This window comes from Trachypithecus francoisi, unplaced genomic scaffold, assembly GCF_009764315.1.
Source record: "Trachypithecus francoisi isolate TF-2019V2 unplaced genomic scaffold, Tfra_2.0 Lachesis_group0, whole genome shotgun sequence".
NCBI lineage: Eukaryota > Metazoa > Chordata > Mammalia > Primates > Cercopithecidae > Trachypithecus > Trachypithecus francoisi.
The window spans coordinates 7,179,154-7,206,612 of NW_022681453.1; the positions used below are offsets into that span (position 1 = coordinate 7,179,154).

The 27,459-nt window shown below is 40.7% G+C and overlaps 1 protein-coding gene across 3 annotated transcripts in view; it reads right to left on the bottom strand.

The window, feature by feature from the left end:
• The window catches only part of KCNAB1 (potassium voltage-gated channel subfamily A member regulatory beta subunit 1), a 448,855-nt gene that overhangs the window by 103,702 nt on the left and 317,694 nt on the right, over positions 1-27,459 (bottom strand). For all 3 annotated transcript variants that reach the window (XM_033203410.1, XM_033203391.1, XM_033203400.1), the window contains exon 2: positions 19,589-19,632. In XM_033203410.1, the coding sequence (XP_033059301.1) occupies positions 19,589-19,632 (44 nt within the window). The remainder of the gene's footprint in view (positions 1-19,588; positions 19,633-27,459) is intronic.

Sequence of the window (27,459 nt, forward strand, 5' to 3'; positions counted from 1 at the left end):
CTTTCAAATTCTTCCTCTTGAGGTATGTGTGAACTTCATGACATTTAGAGTATTAAATATCATTAATAAAAACTCAAAGAGGAATATAAAATGATTCATGTGCTTTTGAATAAGTTTTTAAAATACAGAAAAATTAAAACTGAGGGAATATATAAGGGATAATTTAGCAAAAACCCAAAGATTTAAAAAGTTCCCAACCATATTACACTCAAATTTGCCCAGTTTTCATGTTTCTCTGTCGATTTACAGATTTACATATAGGATTACCTTATTTTACCTGTGCCTGATAGATACCAGCTGATTTCAGCTTAAACAAAAACTATAACGTCCTTTTCCTAAAGAAAATTTATAGCTGTACCAAGTGGACAGGATATTTTTGCATCACCCATAGGACTATGCATAGATTCTCTTTTTATGCACTGACTCTTAGTCTATTTCTTCCCTTTGCAGTAATTATATGCAGAAATTTAACATGTCAAAGAAGAAAATGGAGCAATAGTAAATCATAAAAATGTTGGTACATCTTCAATCTTGGGAGATTGCACTTAGTCCAAATTCTACAGAGTCATTCTCCTTTGAAATGATAGACTATAAATTAATTATGGTTCAGGAAAAGCAAAGAACAGCTCCTAGCAGCCTGGCCTGAAGACAAGTTTCCGTTGTAAGAATGCTGGTATTTCCAGCCAGGCTTTGGCATGGAGGTGATGATGTTATAACCATAGTCCCGATTTTACAGGAATGAAATGACTCTCGTAACAAGCTGCATGAAAAGTTATCCAGAAATTTAGGTAACTAGAGACATCAAAGAATATAAATGTTATATTTGTATCTCAACAGTATTTTGGATTGTTCTCAAATACACAAGGCGGGCCTTCTTGAGACATTTTCAAGATTACCAACATCTTGGGATGAACTCTGTGTTCCCAGAGACTATATAAAACCTGGCATAGAGGAGGTGCTTAAGAAATGTTATATGAATGATTGAATTCAAGAACAGCAGAGGAGAAGTGATGAGCAGAGAAGTAATGTCCAATGAATTCGTGTATTGCCTGCAGTTGCTTTTTTCTTAATTAATTCATTGCTTGGAAATAAGTTAATCTAAATGAATCCATTCGTGGCCTTTATGTAAATTAGTGGTCTGGGTACTCACCAGCCACCACACCTGAATACACAATGGGAGAACATTTTGGAGGGTGGCTGGGAGGTCAGCATTGATCCAGGGAGTTATGATGGTAGAATAAAGCTTGCATTTGCCATCTTAAAGCACTGATGGCATGTTTCTCCTCCTGCTGGCACCAGGGGCCCTGGCTGTGGGAAACGAAGGAGATGTTCCCAGAGGGCTCCTGGAGAGCAAAGATCTCGTCTGGTGATGCTCCATTTTTCATTATTTTATGATTGGCCCAAATTTCAGGACTGCTTAAGATAAGAGAGTAGAACTTTCTGTTAACTCAGAAAGAGTATACATCTCTGGTAAAGACCATGTCATCAAAAGGCCTGTGTGCACACTGCGTGATAGTGTCAAAGTCAGATGGAGATTTTAGGGTCCGCTCAGCAAGGACAGGGCTTCTGTCTGTCTTGGACCGTCTCTCCAACATCAAAATAGAGTCTGGCTTTGCAGGTTAACTATCTCCCAGACTAGGTAACACATTCTGAAATTATTTATTTTATTTTCCAACAATTCTGTAAGGTAAGTTTTTCATCTTCCTTCCAATATGCCTGAGATTGATTATGCCCATGGGTAATTAGTTCATTTTGAGACTTGTTCATCTCTAAAATGGATAATGATACCTACTCACAGTATTGTGAGAACCAAAAAAAAAAAAAAAAACACACACACAATGATGCAAATTAACACTTTTTTTTTTTTTTAGAATTTACATTGTTCCAAGCACAGTGCTATACCCTTTATAGACATTTTCTTGTTTAAAATCTACAACCAATCTGTGATTTGAGTTTATTTGCTGGTAAGTGACTAAGCCGGATGAGTCCAAGCAGTCTGATGACCTATCTTTTCCTTCTTTCTTATTTTTTTGAGATGGAGTCTTGCCCTGTCACCCAGGCTGGAGTGCAATTGTGCAACCTCAGCTCACTGCAACCTCCGCCTCCCGGGTTCAAGCGATTCTCCTGTCTCAGCCTCCTGAGTAGCTGGAAGTACAGGCAGGTGTCACCACGCCCAGCTAATTTTTGCACCTCTAGTAGAGACGGGGTTTCACCACATTGGTCAGGCTGGTGTTGAATTCCTGACCTCACGATTCGCCCGCCTCGGCCTCCCAAAGTGCTTGGATTACAGGTGTGAGCCACTGTGCCCAACCAGCCAAAACTGTCAATGATTTCAATAGTATATGTCAGTGTCTAGAATAGTACTAGACAATAGTACTAGACAAATAGTACTAGTACAAGCCTACAACAGGTGCTCACTAAATGCTACTTTCCTTATTATCTCCAAAGAGATAATATATGAAGTAGCAGAAGTTCCACAAGAACATAAATGACTTTTTCAGAACCCACAGTGAAAGCCAAAGTCAACATTGAAATGTATCAGTTCTAATCACATACCCATCTTAACAAAGCTTAGAAAAATGTATTGTTTATTATGAATTATTCTTAAGTGACACATGGAGAATGATGAATAGACTAAAACATTCAAACATTATTCAAAATTCTGAATTTTAACTGGGGATGAAATTGAAAAACAAATACCTCACCTGCTCCTTGCTTCTTGCATTGGTCACCAAAAGTGACCATCTGCCCTGCTCTCTGGCTGTGCTGGCTGCATGCTGCCTGGGAAGCAAAATGTTCCCAGGTACTCAAAGCCTCCAGTGGACTCAGTCATCAGATGAGCAAGTAACTTAGGTGGGGAGCCAGGCCACCTTTCAGCTGCACAGGAAGCCAGAATGTGAAGCTCCTTATCCAGGCCAGTGATCTTCAACTGAGGCCCAATTAGGAGGACCACCTGGGAAGCTGATGTATTGCTCCAAAGCAATAGATTCTGGTTTAATTGGTCTGAGGAAAGGTCCAGGCACAGGTATGTTTTAAAAGCTCCACATGTGACTGTAATGGCAGCCAGAGATGACAACTTGTCTAAGTAGTGGTTTGGGATGTTGTAGGAAAGAACTCTATGAGGTCCCAACACAGTGAGAAGCCTTGGAGTGACAGGAAGAGAGACAATAAATACTGGTCCTAGAGGATGAAGAACAATTTGGAAGGTTGAAGGTGGCCTTGACCCCAAAATGGAGATTGTAATACATTGCAGGGTCTTTTGCCCTGACCAAATAAAGAATTACAGACTATTCCTTCAAGATTCTCTTTGGTGTTTTGCCCTTCGTTTCATTAGTACTATTAACCTTCTGCAAAAATCCCAGTGGCAGTAAATGACTGTAGCAAAAGAAGCTTAGCAGAACTTTTTAAAAATGTGAAATAAAACAATAATATCAGCAGTCTCATTTTCTGGGACAAGATTACAATGGCCACCAATTCTGCTACAGTAAAGTGCAAGTGGGATGCATCACTTTGATGGGGTCAGGGTGGAATTTCTCCCACTGGTGTCATGCAGAATGATTAATTTATTATGGAGATCTAAAAGCTTAACTGAATGCTACTCTGAGATGGGCTACTAGATCATTATATTGTTCCTTCATATTTTATTAACTGCAGATGACTCTTGATTTTCCACTGACATGTTATGCCTGTGGCACCCAGATTCAAATAGAAATAGAAAGTGCATTCCAAAGATAAACAAAAATACAATTAGATGTATTTTTATACATCTAATTCAACATAGATTGAATACATACAATCTATGTCACAGTTCCCTTCTCTTAGCAGAGGTAATTGAAAATCCAGTTTTCATGTGGTTCCAGTGGGTCAACTGGAAGAGAAACACAGCAGCCACTAATCCCCCTGAATAAAAGACCAATCCTTCTTAAATTTACACTGGTTATAGAAATTGCATGCAGTTAGGACACTGTGGATATCACAAACCTTCAAGAATAAACTTCAATTTTTAAAAAAAATGTATGCAAGACAGACATTTATGTGAAATCCAAAACTATAAAAACCCTAGAAGAAATCTAGGCAATACCATTCACGACATGGCACAGGCAAAGATTTCATGACAAAAACGTCAAAAGCCATTGCAACAAAAACAGAAATTGACAAATGGAAATAAACTAGAGAGCGGCATAGCAAAAGAAACTATCATAAGAGTGAACAGACAACCTACAGAATGGGAGAAAATTTTTGCAATCTATCCATTTGACAGAGGTCTAATATCCAGAGTCTACAAGCAACTTAAACAAATTTACAAGAAGAAACAATAAACAACCCTATTAAAAAGTGGGCAAAGGACATGAACAGACATTTCTCAAAAGAAGACATTTGTGCAGGCTACAAACATATGACAAAAAGCTCAACATCACTGATCATTAGAAAAATGCAAATCAATGCACAATGAGATACCATTTCATGCCAGTTAGAATGGCCATTATTAAAAAGTCAAGAAACAACAGATGCTGGTGAGGCTGCAGAGAAATCAGAACACTTTTACACTGTTGGTGGGAATGCAAATTAGTTCAACCATTGAGGAAGACAGTGTGGTGATTCCTTAAAGACCTAGATCCAGAAATACCATTTGACCCAGCAATCCCACTACTGGGTATATACCCAAAGGAATATAAATTATTCCAATATATGACATACATGCACATATATGTTCACTGCAGCACTATTCACAATCGCAAAGACATAGAGTCAACCCAAATGCCCATCAATGGTAGGCTGGATAAAGAAAATCTGGTACGTATATACCATGAAATACTATGCAGCCATAAAAAGGAATGAGATGTCCTTTGCAGGCACATGGATGGAGCTGGAAGCCATCATCCTCAGCAAACTAATGCAAGAACAGAAAACCAAATACCACATGTTCTCACTCATAAGTAGGTGTTGAACAATGAGAATACATGGATACAGGGAGGGTAACAACATACACTGGGGCCTGTTGGGGGTGGGCAGGGGTAGGGAGAGCATCAGGAAAAATAGCGAATGCATGCTGGGCTTAATACTTAGATGATGAGTTGATAGGTGCAGCAAACCACCAGGACATGCATGTACCTATGTAGCAAACTTGCACATCCTGCACATGTACCCTGGAACTAAAATAAAATAAAAAGACATTGACTATTAGATGGAGGAGAAGAAAATGTTGATGGGGTGGAAATTCTACAAGATAGCAAAGCTGCCATGAAAAATAGAACTGAACATGCACACAACAGAACTTGGATGAAGGTATACCTTATTTAATTTCAAATATATTTATATATGTAAGAGCTGGTCATTAATCTCCACGTGCTAGAATCTCACTCTTGCAGATTTTGTACATTCTCCCTACATACTCCGACTTCAAACTCTTTCCCTTCTCTTCTATCTAATGTCTTTCTTCAACTCCTTCGTTATCCAGGAGGGTCAGGGTGGCTAGATGATGTGGTTCACCATTTAGAAGGTTCTCTTGCTTTATTCTCAAGTCCATTGATTCACTGTCCTTTCATTGCACCTGCCTGACAAAAACCCACATCCTTATAAATCTGACTGTCTGGCTGCTCATCACCTGTAACCGAGGTGCTGAGCTGTGCTGGAGAAAATAGCAAACTATAGAGACTGACACAGTGTAAATTATTTGTCTCTAGTCCCTCATAGACCCCCAACAGTCCTCTGTTTTCTAATCAGTTTTCTCCAAAGTGTGCATTTCAAACCTGCTCCACTTTTCTCAACCTCAGGTCCTACCTCCTCTTCCTTTAACCTCAGCAGGTAACAGTGCCTCCTGCTTCACAAAGAAAATAAAAGAAGACAAATTATAACCCCCTCTCCTTTTTGCCATATCTGCTATCTGTCCCATAGCAGACACAAATGGTGCCCTGCCCATTTTCCCTGGGGCTTCCAGGTGCTTGACAACTCTCTCTGGTATGGAAACACCCCATCTCCCTGACTCTCAGGTAGGTGTGCATCCCACACTGGCTCCAGGGTCCCAGGGGAACTCCAGTTTCAGTGACCCACGCTAGCACTGACTTCATTATATGCCCTTTATGACCTTCCCTTTCCAAACTCACATCTCAAAAAATCATCAAACCACCTGCCTTCAAATCCTTGTTTCAGAGCCTGCTTCAAAGAGAACATAAATTAGAACAGTACTATCTTCTCCTCCTTTCTTCCTGCCACTGTGGAAGGCTGTCCTTTCTATTCAATGCTTATTTTTCCACTTATCCTATGGATCCCATCTCCTTCCTCTTTCTCAGGGACTCCACTCCACCAGTGATCACCTCTCATTACGACGTCTTTTCTTTGCCTCGAATTCTACTTTATTTCATATTAATTTTACATCCCAACTTTGATTTCCTTTTCTTCTTTGATTTGTCTATTTGCCCATTTATTTATTTTCTATTTATCTTTGACCTTTTCCTTACAGAAAATATCTAGGAACTAGCATTTTTTTCCCACCCAATCTCAGAAACTTTGTAGTTTACTATGTTGACACCTATATTAGAGATCTTTTCCAGATATGTTATTTTAGGCTTTTAAAGGTATTTCCCTTGTATTTTCTCTACCTGCTTTTGCAGTTTGGTCAAGCCTCATTTACCTTACTGCCCTGATAGACCTTCCGTATGGGTTGTCTGTATAGGCTCACAGTATGATGAGCTTGGCTTACAACGCATGGGCAATTGATGTATTGCTACATTTAATCTTCTGTAAAAGTGAGAATACTCAAGTCATTGAGCCTGTCTCCCTGCCTCTATTCTCAACCCTCACCACCTTGCCATCTGCACTGTGACCAGGATGGGCTGACTAAAATGTATCTGGCCAAGTGACTCCTAGAGTTAAATGTTTTCATGACTCCCAATCACACAATAGATAAACACCAAGCTTTGTGATATGGTTTCAGTGCTTTTCGTAATTTTTCGGAGGTTATCTTTCATCATTTTTCTCTCCCACATGGCTCCCTCTCCAAGTCATGCTAATTGAGGCTTCCCAGCTTCTCCTCTTCCTGAAATTTATATATTAATTCACTTAGAAAATATTTATTAAACCCCCAGTGTTCCCTCAGAGCCATGCCAGATGGTGGTGTCAAAATGGCAAATGATAGTAATGGTCTCTTTTTCCTAGAACTCTCAATCCAGTGGTAAGGCAGGCAAATACGAAAATAATCACAACCACAGGGCAATATATTGATAAGAGGGATCGTGATGGGAGCTTGTAGGAAGCCTGTAGCCCGGACTTGAATGTTCAGGAAAGCAACAATCAAGCCAAAACCCAAGTGAGGAGTGAGTAGAAAATTTAACAAGATATGACTATGGCATTCTTTCCCTTGTCAAGCTGACAGATTACTATTCATCCTTCAGCATCAGGTGGCTTCCAGAAGCACTTTCCCTACTACCCCAAAAAAGGTGGTTACTTCTTCACCTGGGCAATTTCTATATCTTGTACCTCTGTCTCTCTGCCTGTCTACTTCTATCACATTCTTGTTTAACTGTTCTTTTCCTTGTGTTCTCCTTGACCTGGCTCCTTCCCAATCTATCCTTTACTATTCTTCCTCCAGGAAGCCTTCCATGACCTCCCTTAACCCTAGCTTAGGCAGCCCTTTTACGTGTTTCCATGACACTTTATATTTCCTTCAGAGTACCGACTGTGTGGTGCTGCATTCTTTCATTCATTCGTCTTTCCATAATTGAGTGTATATTGAGAACCTTTTTCTCTGTTCTAGTCATGTGTTCTGAACTGATAATCCAGCAGGAAATAAGCCAGGCTAAAAAATTAATCACCATCATACACAAGTGAAAAATGCAGGGTGTCCTTTAGGAGCACATAGCACAAGGATCTGATCCATCCTGAGAACCACGTCTTCTTCACCCCCTAGATAGGCTCTGTGAGGGCAGGCACCTATGTGTCGTTTCTCCCTGTTTCCCCAGCACAGCGTCTACTGCATCTTTGTAAAATCCATGAACACATGAAAAAATGACAGAAAAAGTGCCTGGTCGGTGCTTCACAGGGATGACCAAGTCAGTCGCAGTGTCTAAGAGTTCACAAACTGAGACGTAGGCAACATCCGAGGCAGCAAATCCATCAGCAGGGCCAGGACAGCCAACCAGTCCTCCCTGGAAGGCACTGAAAAGGAGGGGGGCTGCTGTGCTCCTCCCCTTTGCCCTGAGGATGGTGGGGGTAGGTAATGAAGTCAGACAGAAGGTCAACTGTAGCAACATGTCTCAAGACCAGTCCTGTGTCCTCTATTCTTCAGAGAGCAGTTACAGACATTGCTGCCAAAAGAAACAGCTCAGAAAGGGCCAAAGGAAAGGCTATTGTCGAGCATAAGGTGGAGATATGGGAAGGGAGGCAAAGTAAGAGACTATGAAGAAAAATGAAGCTAATTCCAGCCACAGAACGAAGTCAGGTCCTGTCTCTTTCTTTTCAGCTAAAGAAATCCCCATGGTTAGACTGTCAGCTCCAATTTAGCCACTGCTCATTACCTCATCACCCATTTCCTATAATTATGTGTTGGTAGCCTCTTTTTCCTCTAATTGTAATTAGTTGTCAGATATGAAATGAGTATTGATGGTATTTTCTGCTTCTCTCTCATGGAGGTCTTTCTTTGCATATTTTCATCATCCAGGTATTAGGATGAAGCTTTTATCTGTAAATGAGCCTTAGGTCTCACTAATCCTTTGAGATTATTAAAAACATAGAAAGGAGAGAGTATATTAAAAAGGCAAAGCTATATATTTACCCTGCAATGGAAAATGTTGTCGATTAGGCAAGTTGAATTGACTCACAAAACTCTGAGCATACCTCATGCCATAGAAAATGCTGGGAGAATTTCAATTTTCAACTATGGCTACCAATGACATAGAAAGGGCTCAGATAAGCTAAAATAAGTGGGAGAAGGCATCCCAGATCCAGGAATATATTTTCTTCTGAACTATTCATGGTGGTCATCTGCTCATTACCTCAGCCACTATTTCCCCTCTTTAGGTAAGAGTTCTTTAATTTTCTTTTGAGAATGAATCACTTCCCTACTCCCAGAATGCAGTTTGCGTGGATTTAAAGTACCCTTCCCCAGTGTCAGGGTGGGTCTTGAGAGACTGAAGTCTTTGATGATTGGCTCAGGGATGGATACATAAACCAACCAGAGCCACCGGGATGTGAGGCTTGAAGCCTCTGCAGCCTTCTTGCCAATTTCAGGACAGCTTAAGAATAGAACCAACCTGCAGCTCACAGAATTCATAGTTTGATCCCCAGATAAACCCATATGGGTCCACTGTCCAGGTGAGCCTAGAAATTCTTCCATGTGGGCCTAGAAATTTGTGTTTTTGCTAGAGCTGATGTTTTGGCTTGCTTTGAGCTGGGTTTTCTGTTGGCTTACTGTGGAAGGTTTCTGATTCATTCATACTCAATAGGCCTGGAAAGAACTGAGACTTTATTCCTTCTTCATCCAGCTGAGGTCCTTAAGGCATTCCTATGAATGCCTGCACAGTCATCCTCAGTGTGTTGGCCCCGGGGGGTCATTCAGCCATGTACGCTGCACTTTCAGAGGTGACTGCCTGCAGCCCTGTGCTCTCCTCACCTAAGCATACCAGAGGCAGGCACAGACACAGCCCCGCCCCATTGGCAGACAGGACTCAAATGATTTCTCCATTTTTTGCTCCACTGTTAGGTAAACTTAATAGCATTATTGATTGAAATTACAAAACTTTCATTTGGGTTTTTATGATGCACAGAGTTTAGAAAAATAATCTTTATATAAATGTAGAATGCACAAGGCAAACCCAAGGTAAACAATATGAATAGACTTGTACATACACAAGATGTGCCTTTGTCAGGCTGCTGCTTAGAGTATAGGAACTATGGGGACCTCATGAAACCTGTAGGGCAGTGTGCAAAGGAGGGAAAGGTAAGCATTAGGAACTTCATTGATGGTATCCACAAAAACCAAAATGCCTGCACTCAATTGCATCCTTACTTTGAAATCTCTCATGGGGAAAGCACACCTAATCGTGGGCCAAGAGACATGGATTCTGGTCCCCATTTTTGTCTATGGAGCTTTCATAAGTCATCGTCTACCCTAACTCTGGAGATGGATGCCAGGAGTCACTCAGGTTCTGACATTTTCCAGTTCAAAAGTGAAGACATTTTCACCCAGCTACCAACCCAGAGTCATGCTGAACCTAATCATGACATCATCTGACTATTGCCTGAATGAGAGAGACACAAGGGGCCCTACACATTTGGTGCAGCCATTCTCATTTCAAGGAGGAAGAGGAAGTTCGGGACATTAAGAGATGTGGGTGACAGCAATGGCTGTGTGTGCTTGGAGACTGGAAGCAGATGGGCCATAAGGGATGAAGCTGCTAGTGGAGGGGGGAGGGACAGAAAATGGGGGAGTCTGCCGTCTCTACCACTGGCCTTGAACAAGACATATCACATCTTCCTGACCCTGTTTTCTCATCAAGGAGCTGGTGGCTACAAGGACTAATTCTCCCTCTCATAGCAGTAATGATCTTTAGTGAGATCGTCTTTATGAATGATTAATTTCAGCAAATTGCCCACATCTGGGCCTAGAGAGGACCTTTTGTTTCCCATTACTAATGGTTTTGAAACCATTTGTTTCATTTTTGAATCACAGGTTGGCAAATGAGGGCTACTTCTCCCTTTGCGGCTGCATGGAGAGAGATGAGGTTTGTGCGTGCATGTGTGCACATGGGTTGTTTGCATGCCCAGATTGTTGAATAAACCCCTCTGTGTACAGATCCTTCTATTTTCTCTCCCTGATTTCTCCCCTAAGCCTCAACTCTGACAGCATGTGAAATATCAGGTTGCCACACTCCTACCTAAGCTGTATCATCACTCCTAATAGACTCCTGGGAGCAGAGGCAAAGCCATGTGGCCAGCAGTCCCTGCTGATTTAGAGGGCAACCACTTGTCAGCAATCTCTCTCTTTTTTTCTTTTCTTTTCTTTTTTCTTTCCTTCCTTCTTTCTTTCTTTCTTTTTCTTTCTTTCATCCTTTCTTTCTTTTCTTTCTTCCTTTCTTTCTCTTTCTTTCTTTTTCTCTTTCTTTCTCTTTCTCTTTCTTTCTCTTTCTCTCTTTCTCTCTTTCTCTCTTTCTCTCTTTCTCTCTTCTCTTTCTCTCTTTCTTTCTTTCTTTCTTTCTTCTTTCTTCTTTCTTCTTTCTTTCTTTCCCCTTCTTTCTCTTGTCAGCAATTCTTCAGAAGGATTTTATCCATAAAATTAGGAAACTAGGAAAAAATATTTTTAGACGATTTTGGAAAAATACAAAGGTCTGCTCATTTTTTATGTGTATGCATCATGACATTTATTCAAGTTAGACTTTCCAGAAAGAGTGACATGCCTAAAACACTCTTGTATGTTTAATATTCATACACCATTTAAATTCTGTGGGTATTTTGGAGTTAAGATAGTTCACTCTGTTTGTGTTATGCAGAAAAATTGGTAAACTCTTTCAGGGAAAGCTTGCATTTTAAAACCACCTCTCAAGTGTCCTCGGAGGCACTTCATAAATATTTATTATTGCTGCTCTTATGTTGTTATAATAGGTGAGCTAGCTAGTTTATATCAGCCTAAGCAACAAGAATGGGAATCACAAAGGGTGTCATAAAAATAATACCATCCATGTTAAATATTTAATGTCGTGTTCTCCTAGTGTCAAAATATTTAGTGCAGTGAGAGCATCACTAAGGCAGAGGGAGATGAGCCAGGACTATATTCTGCACATATGAATGCATTAAAAAGAAGCCCACACAGTTTATTCTTAAGATTAACTGCTTTTGCTCTAGAAAGTTCTCTTGGTTAGGGAGGGGCATAAGGCAAGACTGGCACCCAGATGGCAGGAGTCGAATGGCAGGGATACCAGATCACCCCACTTGCCCTGAGGCCAGCCCTAAGCAGGGCAGATTCTCCTCTTTGGAGGCTTTCCAGTCCAGGTGGAAATGTCTCAGGCCAGCTCCCAGGCCTAGATCTGGGGGTGGCTGCTACTATGCAGAGAAGAATCATGGCTGCTGGCCCTGGGCACACTAGATATCAGTTCACACATTTTTCTGTCTTCTTCCATCCAGATAAGACAATGTATTCCAACCCTGATACTGCCTCAGAACCGTCAGGGCAGCATTTGAAAAACACATGCACATGGAGCTCCTTATTCAAAAGGTCTAGGTTGAGACGGGATTATCTGAATTTTAAATTAAACAGGTAATTCCAATGTGCAGCCAGAGTTGAGAAGAAACACTTTTTGAGAGACTCGTATAAGTCCTCCAAGGTGTTAAGGAGTATTTTACTTTATGACTTTACTTCTTCAAGGATGGCATGAAGCAGCTGCCTAAAAGGACACGGAACATCTCCTTGGAATGAGTTTGCATTCCCTAGGAATTAAAGCATTGAGGATGTGTGAAACAGGGACCCAAAGGCATGGGGGTGCTCTTTCTCTCCTTTACTGCTTAGATCCAGATCAAACCCTATCTGGCAGGGCTGCATAAATTGTCCTCTTGACCTGCGAACAGCCCAAGAAAGCTCCATTTGGATGATGGTATTTTACATTATGTTCAATATGTGCCCAGCGGAAAAATTAGCAAGTGACCACATTACTCCTCATTTGGGTCTTCCATATCTTCCTACCTATATCCTTACAAATACTTGACTCTGTTTGGTTGGTCACATACACTTGCATGATGTTTTGAAAAAAATCAACAAAAATCACTCCTCAGGGTTCTCCAGAGAAACAGAACCAATAGGGTGTGTGTGTGTATATAGACAGAGACAGAGAGAGATGTATTATAAGGAATTGGCTCATGTGATTATGGTGGCCAAGAAATCCCAAGATCTGCAGTTGGCAAGTTAGAGATTGGCAGGCTTCAAGATCCAAGAAGGCTGATGTTTCAGTTTGAGTCTGAAGGCAAGAAAAGATCAATGTCCCAGCTTGAAATGGTCAAGCAGGAATTCCCTCTTATTCACAGGAGGGTAAGCATTTTTGTTTTATTCAGGCCTTCAACTGATGGGGAAAGGGCTACCCACATTAGGGAGGGCAATCGGCTTTACTCAGTTTATAGGTTCAAATGTTAATCTTATTCCAAAACACCCTCATAGGTGCACCCAAAATAAGGTTTGACTAAATACCTGGACATTCCATGGCTCAGTCAAGTTGACACATCAAATTAACCATGATGTGCCTTTTTTCATTGCAGGCATCTTGCCTGCTAGGAAGCATGCCCATTCCAGAGTGAATGTTGCAAGGTAAAGTCAGCCCCTTTCAAGCACACACAGGTGAGCTGGACATTGTGGTGTGTTACCTCCCATGAAATGAATCAGACTGGCCTACTGTTCCTAATATGAGACTTTTTGGAGCAAGTCAGTGTGGGCAGGTGCCCCTTTCTAACTGTAGAAGCAAGAGCCCCGATGAAACAGCTCTGGGTCTAAACCCAGCCTAGACCCCATGTCACCTGTGTATGTGGTAGGTTCCCCACTCTCCAACCATGTTTTAAGACAATCCCTGATGCTGGGCCTCTCTCTATCTCCACTCACTACCCCACACTTCTGTCTCTTCATTGATATGCCACTGGAGGAAGTCAAAGAACTGGGCTGGGCCTCAGCAATTCACGATTTTTGACTTCAGCTGGATCCTTGCTATTACTCAGTGGACATTTTGTCATTTCTTAGCAACTGATCATCTATTCAGTCATTCACTCAAAAATATTTTTGAATACCTGCTGCTAGTCAGATACTGTGATCTGCTCAAGGTGCAATAGGAGTGTAGAAAAATAGGCAGTCCCTGCTCTCAGGGAGCATACAGTCAGGCAGACACCATGAGCCAGGTGTCCTAAACCTGTCCAAACACCTCAGTCCTCTTGTTTCCAGGTGATCTCAATGACAATCCTAGGGTCACCACTGTTAGAAGTTCCTGGGTCTGTATTTCCAGACTAGAGATCTCCACAGAGTTCCCCTTGTTCTCTAGATGTCTGAAGCTGGGAGGTCACAAGCTCCTTGGTCACCACTTCCCAACAGTGCTGTCTGCCCTCACAGCTCCCTCCTGTGTCTCCTGTCTCTGAGATTTCATCTCATCCACCCCCATGCCCAATCCAGGAATCTAGGCATCCTCCTCCACTCAGGAAGACCTCCTATTCTGTATCTAGAGATCACCAGTCCTATTTATTCTTTCTTCTAATCACTTCCTTCCTCTACATCTTTCATACCACTGCCTCATCAACTTCTAATTAATTTTCCTGCCTCCAGCTTCAACCCTGTTTCCTCTATTATAGCCTTCATGTTACTTCTAATACCTTTGATCATGTCTTATTTCTGACCCAAGGTTTTCAATGGCTTATCACAAGCTTGAGCAAGGTTTTGATAACTGTTTTTGGCATAGGATGAATTTTGTTTTCCAAAATTTAATATGAAGCACTAAAAACAAATGAACTATCAAACTATGAAAAGACACAGAAGAACCTTAAATGCATATTACTAAGTGAAAGAAGCCAATGTGAATGGGCTACACGCTATATGATTCAACTATATGACATTCTGGAAAAGGCAAAACTATGCAGACAGTAAAAAGTTAGTGATTTCTAGGAGTTAGAGGAGAGGGAGGAATGAATTGGCAAGACAGAGGATTTTTTAGAGCAGTGAAACTATTCTGTATGATAACTATAATGGTAGATACAAGTCATTATACATTTGTCAAAACCCATAGAGTGTACAACACCAATAGTGAACCCTAATGTAAACGATGGACTTTGGTTGATAATGTTGTGGCACTGTAGGTTCATCAGAGGTAACAAATGTGCCACTCTGGTGAAGGATGCTGATAATGAGGGAGGTTATGCATGTGTAAGGACAGGGGTGTATGGGAACTCCCTGTGCTTTCTGCTCAGTTTTGTTGTGAACTTAAAACTGCATTAAAACATAGTCTACTTTTTTAAAAAAATAGTAATATGAAGAAAAAGTGAAGCTGCTTTGATGGAAGCTGTGGCAGATAGAAGGAAGAGAGTGGACAGAGATGGAGCCTTTGCTCCTCCTTGTGCTCAAGTGTTTGTTGAGATCTGGGGACCTTTGGATTTGAAGGAATTCCAGAGACATAGAGGACAAAACTAAATGGCTTAGCAAGGCAAACAAGGGTTCTTATAATCAGACCTAGCTTTCTTTCCAGGCTCATTTCTTGCTGTTCCCCAATACATTGTACTCATAATATTCTATAAATGTGACCTGTTTCCCCAAGTACCTCCCCTTGGTGGAGTCTCCTTCTGGAGTCACTGTTGCTTGCATTGCTTCCTGTCTTGAACCTTTTGCCCTCCCTCTCCATTTGACTTCTCCCTTCAAGTGTCAAGCCAAGTGATAACCCCTGTTCCCACATCAAGCTATCCCAAACCCCCCAGGAGACCTTCTTCGCGCTTCACTTGCCCTGTACTCTCCATTACGGCATCTGTCAGATATATTATCAGTTTTTTTTTTTTTTGCAAGCCTAACTCCCACTGCACTATGATAAATTTGAGGGCAGGCTCCATGTTCTTGTCCTCATATCTCCTGTAACCAATGCCTGACTTCATAAATGTTTGCTTAAGAATGAATAAATGAGTGAATTAATGTAAATTCTACCATTTTTCTCTTGTAAGATAGTTCCACCTCCTACCAGATCGGGGTGAGTTTGGTCACTCTGAGTTTATTCCTTTCCCATGAGTTTTTTGACTTCAAGTATTGACAATAATGGGCAGTATATTTACAGAGCAGGCCAGCCACAGCAACCCACAGGTAGGATTGGCCACATAATATTAATATATTTTCCCATTTCTCTCCTTGGCAGAGCTGTGTTCTTTCAGATGTACCATCAGTTCACTCTCAAGTTACTTCACCTTTCTACTCCCATTTACACATTTGCTCTTAGTTCACCAAAAGGAAAATTAGTAGGGCAAGGAACTTCCAGCTGCTCCTTCTCTGGTAGGGAAGAAAGTCAGAATTGTTAGCTTTAACTATGACTTTTAGAGTATTTCAAGAAAAGACATCTATAGCTTTTTGATTTCCTGGCAGTTTTACTACTTAATTTCTAAGGCCTCAGTTGAACATGGGTAGTGACTGAGCTGACATCCTAAGCCTACAGCAGTAAACCCAGCTCCATTTGGATTTGACAGCTGGGGTCTGCAGAGCCTTACAAATTATCTAAGGCTGGTGCATTATTTCTTTCTATGAATTTCTTGTCTCCCCTGGCTTATAGAGGCAGTTCAGAAAAGTTCTCAAAGAGTGCTTATTTAACTTGTCAAGCTTTGTTACCTGTTTTGAATGAAGCCAGTCAGCCCCATGAACTTCCTTGTTTCCTCTTATTTTTCATGCAGCGTCTTATCACAAGTGTTAAGGCTCTTCAAAAAACTTGAAGCTCAAATCAGAATTTGCTGCTCCTGAATCAAGTCTGTTTCAAAGTTCGTTAAAATGCCTGCAGCTCATATACAGTCTACGGTTTTAAAAAATAAATAAACCAAAACTGGAGACTGGCCTCTGGAGACTGGGATTGCACAGGCACCTGAATCTGTTATTGTCTTAAGGGCTTTCAGTTGAGTTTTCTGTGTACTTATTGACTAAACTGTTTTCCACCATAGATACAAGCTTGTAAATAGTTGACCAATGCTTTTTCACTACGTGTATTTCTTACTTTACATTAACAGGTAATTCCTTTCAATAATGAATACTGAACAGTTATTTACTGTAAAGATATTCTTAAAAAAAACTAAGGTCAGAGTGTCCCTGGTAATGAATCTCTAGGGTCTTTCAAATGTGAGTAAATAGTAACAATATCAGAGCCATAAATTAAGCAAATGTCAAATTACCTTAGACTTATGGTGAACAATTACTGCCTTCGCCTCCCAAGTCAGATTATTAGGAAGAATCAGAAAAACTCAGACACTGATGGCTTTCCGTGTCTTTGAAATACCCCCTCACACATGCCAGCTCTGAATCTCACACATCCTCAGGGCTCTCATGTTGTAGTTACCGACCCACCCTGGTCACTCCCTCTCGTTCTTTGAAAATTTTAGCTCATTTCTCACTGTCACTCTCCAATGTTAGTTTTGCTGTACTTTTCAGTGAGTTCAGTGACCCCAAAGATGATCTTCCCTGTACCTTCATCTCCAAGTTCCTTAACCTTCTCTCCTTCACTGATCTCGCCTTCGATACAACCTCCACAACTCTCTCCCAATGGACACACCATAGACTATGTCACTAATAATAACTGAACCCCTCTATAACCCCAGTTTCAAATGTTTCCCTTTTCAACCACTTTCTATCCTTCCAACCACTCTCTAATGTTTTTGCTTCAACAATTCTTTGGTCCCTCTGGGATGTATACTTTATTGATCCTATCCAGTTTTCACAGTCCCTCAGCTCCCTCATTTTAGCTCCTGGCTCATTTCCTGATTCTAGTCCTCATTTTCCTTTCTACTCAGTTTAAATGCCAACTCCACCATTAAAATGACTGCCCTACACAAGCCCTCAGCATCTTTGCCCTCCTTTTATCATCTTATTTAAAAAAACAAAAACCCACCTGAACTTGCACAGTTGAACATGGCTAGAAGAAAAACACATAACTATAGACATGGTCTCACTTCAAATTTAATCATACTGATCTTAAGTTGGTCCTTAATGCTGTCTTGTCACTGTGTGGCCTAGCCCTGGTCAATTCATTCTTCTTCTCTCCTGCATGTCTTCTCTCCATACTTCTAACACTTCCTTCTCATGGTCACTAACAGCTGATGACTTTGCTTCTGATTCCCACTGAGAATATAAAAGCAATAGAAGAGAACTTTGACAAGATACCTCCCCCTCCACCACCCAATCAATTGCCCTGCTAGCCTCAAAGCCCATGTACTCTGCCTTCTTTCATGCACTCTCTCCTTGTGTGCATCTCATGTCCTCAAAAAATCATTCCAGATATTCTTCTCTCTCCTTCTGCATCATATTTTCTTCTCAAAAAGATTTCCCCATAAGTGTATAAATATGTGGTCATTTCTTCCATGTGCAAAAGCTACCTCTCTGATCCCCCTTGTCAGCTCAGTGCCACTCCATTTATCTGCTTTTCTTTATAGCAATCATCATCCAAAAGAGTAGCCTTCAGCTTGTCTCTTTGCATTCTCCCAGGGACCATTCCAATTATGCTTTAAACTCTACCATTCCACCAAAACAGACCTTGTAAAAGTCATTGATGACCTCCATGTTGCTGAACCCAATGGCCAATTCTTGGTCCTCATCTTGCTTGATGTATGAGTAGCACTTGACAGGATTAGTCACTCCATCTTCCTTGAAATGCTCATCTGGATTCCAGGACTCCATTTTCTTCTGATTGGTCTCCTGCTGCTCTGGTTGCTTTATTTTCAGCTTTCTTTGGCTCTTCCTCAGTTTCTCAATTTCTCATTGTTGGATTTCCTAGGTCTTAGACCATGTGCTTCTGTTTTCTATTCTGTCTATACGCACACCTGTAGTGCTGTCATCCAGGATCCAGGCTTAAACAGCATCTACTTGCTGATGACTCTCAAGTTAATACATCTAGCTCCCCTTTCTAAATTCGAGTCATATGTCTATTTGCATACTTGACAATTTTTATTGCAGGCCTAATCGATATCTCAAACTTAGTATGTCCCAAATCAATCTCCTAATCTAAATTTTTCTCTCATTCTTCTACCTCATTTATTCGTATTTCATCCTTTCTGCTGCTCAGGCAAAAAATCCTTAGAGTCATCTTTGACTTTTCTCTTTTCTGTCATCTTCCACATAGAACCCAACAGAAAATCTTCCGGATTTTACCTTAAAAACATAGCCACAATCTGACCACTCCTCACTACCTCCTCAGTTACCATTCTGGTCTAGACTTAGGTCACAGAACAGCTCTGATTTGTGTTGAATGGCCAGAATGTCAAGGCTGCCTTTTCCTGGGCCTGAGGGATATCTGGAGGCCTCAAGCCTCCCCATGTTTCACAGTCAGATTCCACGACTTTATGCTGTTAGAATTGCCATCTCTATTTAATCCTCTTTAAATATTGACTGGGAGGAGTAACAACTTTTATTTATTAATGCATATTAATGTATGTGTGATTGTGTGTATCTCATCTTGCCCCCCCACATATTTAAGGCAGACTGTAAAAGTATATAAAATGCATAATAATATAGAAAAGTGAGGAAATTAGGCAAAGGGAAAACAAGGATAGATAGAAAAAATTCAGGTGAATTGAGGGAGTGGTGAACTGAACCTATAAAATGCACGCCATGCAGTCCTTCATGCTTGCTAAATGGGAGTGACACATGAGTCCCTTTCTCTGAGGTGTTCTTTAGCATTAGGTTGCCTTCTGCTCGATGGGCCCCTGTAAGGAACCATGAACATGGTGGCTCCCTGGGAGAGGGTCACAATGGGAAGAGAAAGGCTAAACGGAGAAGTGGGGCAATACTGGCCAGGAAGCCTCCTCCTCACCTGAGACCAGGTCCTGGCCTGGACCACAATCATTCCCTGGTGCCCTCCTCAGTCTCCCACCTTCCAGCCCACCCCCACACCATACCCTCAGTACTTACCAAGACCCAAGCAAGAAACTCTGAGTCCTGATTTTCCAAGATTCCTATAATAAAAACAAAGCAACACTTGGTCATCATTTCCTCAGGTGAAACTGTACCTGCTTAAGTGGATATTGTATCTCCCTTTTGGCATGATTCTTGACGAGTCCTGGTAGAGGCAGAGCCACAGATGCAGGCATATTGTCTTGAGACAAGTCTCCCTTGCATGGCCACTCAGGCACCAGGAAGCTCAAAATCTGTTCAGGCGCAGCACAGAACAAAATGTCCCTCACAGAACACAGCTTCTCAGTCCCATATTGTCTTCTTTATTAACTTGTTTACCCATTTATTGGCTTTCTTTCTCCTTCTAGAATGTGAGTTTCTTGAGGGTAAACTTTTTTACTTTATTTACCAACCATTCATTCATTATTTGTCAACTGACCACTTCTCACTCCTTCCTCCGTTACCATTCTGGTCTAGACAGTTCTGATTTGTGTTGAACGCCCTGACAAACAGTAGAGCCTTAATAAATATTTTTGACTTATTGACTAACAAACTGACTTATAAAACAGAATATTACTTCTAATGGATGTGAATGATTAACATAACCAATACAAAACTATCTTTTAGGTTATTTTAACTATATCCTATATGTAATATAATATACATAACTCTCTCTCTCTATGTGTGTGTGCGTGTGTGTGTGTGTGCGTGTATTAAACTCAAGATTACATAAAATTACCATGGGAACATCAGGTAGTTCTTTACCCCCAAAAGTTTAAGGAAAGGAAATATATTTTTAATTTCTAAATAAGGATAGAACTAGGAGCTCTAGTATGCATTTGCCTATAAGTCTTTGTGGAAATCCAGACTCAACCCATTTTTCCGTCTTCTGACTAGCAGCTGTTAGAGAAGAAAACAAATTCTCAGAGACAGGGTGCCTCATAGCATTAGTGTAAGGGTCCAAAGTGAGCAGGTGAAGCTGAAATAACTATAACGTTGTAGAAAAGTGCACCCTTATTCTCTAATAAGAGGCTCTCATAAAAATAAAATTTCCCTTCTTGCTCGCACACCAAAGGAAACAACACAAATAAAACTTCCAAATCGGTGGCACAGCTGAACTACTCCAAGTTCTCCCTTGATTTGTCATCAGTTTTGGTTTATTTAGACTTAGCAATTAGTACTCCCATTTTGGCATCACAAGTTTTTCCACTGCTTATTAATGTTTTCTGTAAAATGCCACCTAAGCAACACATTCAACTGCACAACATAATAAAAACTGCATAAAAATGCAAGGAGTTGAAAGACCCGGGCTTTTGACCCATTGTCACAGCTAGTTGAGTGACCTTGTGGAAATTGCTCCCTTTTCTTTCTGGGGTTCAGTTTCTTCATTCGGAAGATGTAATGTTGATGTCTATGACATTTGCCTAGCATCACTGTTTGTAGGGCCAGAGCGTGAGAATGTGTGCTAAAGTGTTACACTGTAAACAAATGCAAGGCATAGTGATTTCCGGTGCTTTCTGACTCCTACCCTCCAACAGACATGGTGCTAAATTTTCCCATATGAATTGGACATGTCCAGCTGGAAGAAAACTGTTGCATAAAGATGCATGTGGAAAATATTTTGAACCACTAAATAGGAGAAAAATAATTGGATTGCTCCAGTGAAAACACTTTATGTAAGAAATTGTTCTTTTAGTAGTTTTTCAGAAATCAATAGATGTACAGACAAAAGACTTTCCTTGGTAGTCTAAAAGTCTACTGATTTTAAAGGGTTGGAATCTAGAGCAAATGCTATATTGGAGGGAGAATTTTTTAAAAAGTCATGGAGATACAGAGAAGATCAAGGCATGATCCTCTACCCTCAAGGAGCCTAGAGTCCAGTGAGGGACACAGAAAAACAAACATGAAATTCCAGTAACATCGGATACATCCTACCATGGAGATCTTTGGGAATATGTGAGGTGGTGGCTTCCTCAGGCTTATATTTGCATAACTTTGTGGGTATCATGGAGAAAAGGATCTAGATAAGGGTTTTCATGTATTTTTAATGTCTTTCAGTAGGGAGAAGTGACTTGCAGAAAACTCTACAGAGCAAGACAGTTCTAAGGCTAAGTCTCTATAGTTCAGAGATTTTTCTGACAAACTCCAATAAGGCAAAGTTATATCACTGGGTACTTAGCAACATTTCGCATCCAAAACGGGGAGACTTGTCCTATTTTCCTTAAGGCAGCAACTTAAGATAATGATCACTCTGTTATGGGTTTTGAAGACCAAACTTGAGAACTGTCAGCAAAAACAAACTGCAAACTAGCAAGTACTAATGGCCCATTTTCTTGCCACTGCTATTTAAACGCCCAGGACGGCCTTTCTGGAAAGAAAGCTTTACAAGATTTTAAATGTAAGAAAAATTCAATGACAGACTAATATACTGCTATAGCGGTGATAGGTCCCCACTTTGAGCCTTGCTATTTTTGTTTCCCGTAACTCTTTAATACTTTTAATGCTTTTTCTAAATACCCTCATCCTCTAGAGAGAACAGTTTGAAATTCAGGTGGTCACTTTTAAAGTGAGAAGCATTTTCTCTGCATGAGATATATCTGTATCTATATGTGCATTGCCCTAACTTTGTCCAGATGTAAGTCTCTTTGTGAGGTGTGTACCACTTAAGACACTCCCAACACAGGACGGTGCCACTCACTTTGCAGCTGGAGAAGGTAGGAGGAACTAGCTAACTCCAATTCAGGGCATGAAATCCCAACACGATTTTTGCTATTCCAAATGGCACATCTGCGTCCTCCTGTCTCTATCCATGTTTGTGCAGTACTAAGTGAAGACGTAGCTATTCTTCAGTTACTCTAAGACACTTAAAATCTGCTGTATAATAGAAGCCCAGATACTTGACACATTTGATCTCATGAGTTCAGTAGCTTATGTGGCTTTAACATCAAATAATGGCCAAGTTTGCTAATCATGCTGGGCTATAACACATACCCTGGAACCTTCATCTCACTCATGCAGAATTTTCACAAATACCTCATAAACTTATGTGACATTGTGCAAAAAACCAACTTTATATAATATTATTCTATCTCTTAATTCCTTAGTGTTCCCATAAGTGAGGCTACATAAAAATTCTGTAAGCATATCAAATTGCCAATTAGAATGAATTATTTTTCCATTTGATTCAACATTGTTTCACTGCACAGGTTTAACTATTTTATCTGTGTCAGATATACCAGAAACAAGTCTCACCATGTTCATTTTTAGTATCTGCTCCTGTTCGACTCAAAATAAAAGCTCCTTTTTCTCAGGTGAACCTGAACTGCTCTGCTGCTAATATTAAAAACAAATGACATCAATGTGGAGGCACAGAACACCGAGTTTTGTCAGTCAAATTTCAGAAATCCTAAAGCATCAGTAAAGAGTTATCTGGAGAAGGGATATAGCTTCTTGAGAGCTCAAAGGTTGTGATTCCCCTTTCTTTCTGAAGGCAGACTCGCCACTCAGTGAACACATGGCTGACCTTATTTCAGGACAATCATTTGTTCCATGGCAGAGGCATTGAATGTAATTCCTAGCCTCATTTTACGGAGCATCCACCAGGCTTTTTTTGCTTTTGAGGCAATACCGGAGTAGTGAGAACTGAAATCAAGTATCACTTAGGCTCAGTATTGCAGGCCACTCTGATGCTCACAGTTTCTTTACAAGTCAAAGAGGCTTAAAGCAGATTAGTAACCCAAGTTTTTTTGTTTTAAATGGCTTGTTTCTCGCTGTATGTATCTTAGACCTTATTCACAGTTTTAAATGGCTGAGAAAAGTAGCTTGCAAAAATATGTGCCTTACATTTGACCAAGCAAGAAGCATATGCATGGGGCAAAATCCCCGATTTAAAGGTTGACGTAACAGGGACAGCTGGAAAGCATATGCAAGGGGCTCCAGCAGCTGTGTAAGGCTGGCAGAAACAAGCTGGGTTTGACCTGGTTTTCATGTGGTCAGAGAATTACATCATTTGCTGTCTCACTCTATTTGAACATCTTTCTGATCCTTCTAAATCATACTCTGCCTTACCTGGAAGTTACTAATCAAATATGAGATTTGGGTTTTTTGGTTTTGGTTTTTGTTTTTTTTTTTTAAGAAATGCACATTTAATAATGTACATGAGCAGAAATCATGTTCATTTGCCAGCCAGCTGGTTTTGATAGTTACAAGGTAACATACATTTTGACAGCCATGAAGGTGGCTACAAATAGTAGTAACATTTTCTTATGAGACCACTGTTCATCATTGTTGGTAAGTAAATAATGACTCATTTGGGACTCACCAGGCATATAAATGATTTAGCCAGGCATTTTGAGGACAGACATTAACAGGTGGCACAACGAAACTTTTATTCTTACCTTTTTAAAAATAGCAACAAAGTAGAATAGGATTCTTCCAGATTCTTTGATTTAAACTTTTAAGTCATTTGTCAATTGTAAATTCCAACTAGGTCCTTATTCATTTTATTTGGTCATATAAAACACCTGATGATCTGTATCTTTCTAGAAAAGTCTGGAGAAGTATGGAAAAAAGAGACTTTCTTATAATTAATTAATTAGGTCAAAGGAGATGTACCAAATTTTACCTATGTACCAGGCCTCAGACTAGGCTGTGAGCCTGGGCTGAGTGGCAGATAGTTGCTGCTTTTATGGAGCTTATGTCATAGGAGGGCAGACGGATATTAAATAGATTAATTATTTGATTATAATATTAAATAAAAGGACAGTAGGCCCTAAATACAAAATTAGGACCCTGAGAAAGCTGACCTAATATGGGTAATTAGGAAAAGCTTCTCTAGGGAAGTAATATTTAAACTGAGATTCAAAGGAAGAGTAGGAAGAAACTTAGTGAAGAGAGGAGGGATCCGCATTTCAAACAGAGTGAACAGCATGTGCAAAGGCTCAGAGACTGGAAGAAGCATGGGTAATTGAAGAACTGAAATACGTTCCAGGCAATAGAGAAGGGGAGAACAAAGGGTTGAGTGGTTCTACATGAGTCTGATAGGGTGGCAGGAGCCAGATCAAACAGTGCCTTAAATATTATGTTGCAGATTTTGACCCTTAATATGGAGTAATGGAAGACATTAGCAGGGAAAATGGGTTGAAGGGAGGTAAGAAGAGAAGCTAGAAGGCTGCTTAGTTAATCCTGATGAGAAATGGTGCTACCTTGAAATCGGATTTAGTGGAGTGGAGCGGATGGGGAAGATTCCAGATATCCCCAGCAGGTAAAATCTATAGGACTTAGTATTTTGATTGAATGTGAGGGTGAAAAAAGAAGGAATAACGGGCCATTCTCGTTTCTGATTTGGCCAGCTGGGTGAAGACGGGTGCTTTTCACTGAAGTAGAGTGTTCACTGGGGAAACTGGGGAAACAAGGGTTTTGATTCTTTGGGCAATCTCGTGGGGACTGAACATCCATATGACATCCAAGGTTAATTGCCTAGAACTCAGAGTAGGGAGAGGGATTTTCTGAGTATCCAGGGTAACAGGTACCATGGGCTGGGTCAGCTGCCGAGGGAACCGATGTTCTGTTAGAGAAGAGGGCCCAGGATGGGGCCTTGAGGGGCTCCAGCACTATGGGTGATGGAGAGGAAGCTGCACCGGCAAAGAAAACTGAGAAGAAGCAGCAAAGGTGTAGGGGGAGACCAGGAAAGTGTCTGTGGAGAAGCTAAAGCAGGGGATGGTCTCAGCAGGGAGTGAGTGGACAGCAGTGTTGAAGGCTGCAGTGAGATAGAGCACAATGAGTAGGGTGGAGAAATTCCCTTCATGTTCAGCTTTGTGGGGATTGCTGTTGACTCTGTGGCAGCCATTTTAGTTGTGTCATGGATGGGAAGCCGGGCTGAGTGGGCCAAGGGAGGAAAGGTATAGAAATGCTGTTCACCAGATGTGTGTGACCTTGGGCAGGTTTTTGCTTGGCTTTTTAAAGTCTCTTTCCTCATTCATAAGTGGAGGTAATCATAGCATACTACTTTTGTTGACAGTTAAGTGAGAAAATATAAATGCAGTACCAGTCCTAGCATATTTCAGTGTTCAATTGGTGCTAGTTGCTGTCTGCCTTTCTTATTTCTTAGGAAAAGCTCTATTTTAAACACTGAATCTGGTTCTGGTATGGGTACAAAACCTGGTAGGAGTTTGCCTCTGTGATTTTCAAGACCCACTTCCCTGACCTAATGATCCTCTCAGTTGCCCTGATGATCTTCCAGCCTAGATGAATTTGTGCTTAGACATTACAGATAGCCTGGATCTATTATATGTGAATTGTAAGTTATTTTGCTAGAGTCATTAGAAAAAGTGGGAATGAGAGGACGAAGACAGATAAAAGAGGCAAAGAAGAAGGTGGCACTCTGGAGAAATGATAGAGGTCTGAGGCGTTTAGAACTGTTTCTATGATCACTAGAGCAGGGAAAATGGAGCTGTGACATAAAGTTGTGTGGATATAACCATACAAACTTGAGTGTTCTGTGGAGGTGGGCTTGAGAAGTGCCCACTCATGTCTACTTAGCCCTTAAATAAGAGCTACTCATTGCTTTTCCTGTCTCAAGCATCTAAGGCAGCAGAAAAGCTATACATCAGTAACCCAAAAAGTCTTAAATCAGAAGAATCTGGAACGTCTGTCTCAAGGGCGTATAATTTGGGGATACGTAAACTTGAATAGGAAAAATACATCTTTATTTTTCACCACGTTTTAACTGAAAGTTAGCATATCCTTCCATTCTCAGTGTAGGCAAGAAAACCCATAAGTCCTCATGTTACTGCTTGTGACTTTGACACCATCAAAAACTACAGGTATTTTTGTATCACTTCAAAGTTGCTTTGGAGACATCAAAAAATCATTTACTCTCACCATTTACACTCATTACCACTTGCAAATTGTGGTATTTGACCCACACCTAGAACTTGTTAATACATTAATAAAGAAGTGCATGTATTACTAGGTCACAGATTTGGTTTTTACATATTTTGAACTATACTTCAAATTAACTGGAATCCTATGCATTTTATGTAATGTTATTGAAAAGCCTTTTCCACAAAATGAAGGGAAAGCCTTCTCTGGCGTTCACTTAGTGATGAGAGCTGTAATTAGTTTTCACTGTAATGAGTTTTCAAAGGCAAAATAAAACAAAAAAAAATCTGAGGTAGGAGTTCTATGCCTTTTATCTTTCTTATTCCATTTGCTGTGGGTGAATATCTCACTTTCTCTTTAGAAAGCAAAGTCAGCAATGCAGCAGAGACCTAGGAATGAGCCTGACTGAGGAGGAGGGTGATATTTTAATATACACTTAATCAAAAGTAAATGCTTTCAGCCATAATGCATTAGTCTGCCTTTCATTTTCCTTGACAGAGGAACAGAAAATTAATGCCTGTTTCTCTATGTGCCATGTCTTTCACATCTGCCTCAGAGTGCCATCTATCACAGTGAATCTTATGCTTATTGTGTGTAAGATTATTTCCCCTTCCAGACTGAGATCCATGAGGCCAGGATTGTGTGTAAGGTGTCTGCATATTCCGACCGCCTAGCACAGTGCTGGGTGCATAACAGGTGCAGTGATGCTCACAGTCGGTGCTGTAATGCTATCGCTTCGCTGTGGATAAAGACAGTATTGCTACCCACTTGTGACTTTCTTTTTGGCCAGGGCGGCTCTGTGGTTTGCCAGAAGACATGGGGCAGTTGAGGGAAATGCAGTGTAGTGCGGCAGTGCCTCTATCACTTACTATCAGCAAAGCCTTGAGAAATGTATGGAACCTCTCTGTGTCCCATCTGTTACATGGGGATAATAATAGAAACTACTTCATAGGGTTGTTGTGAGGATTCAAGGTAAGGATTGCAGCATTTAAGATAGTGCTTGGCAC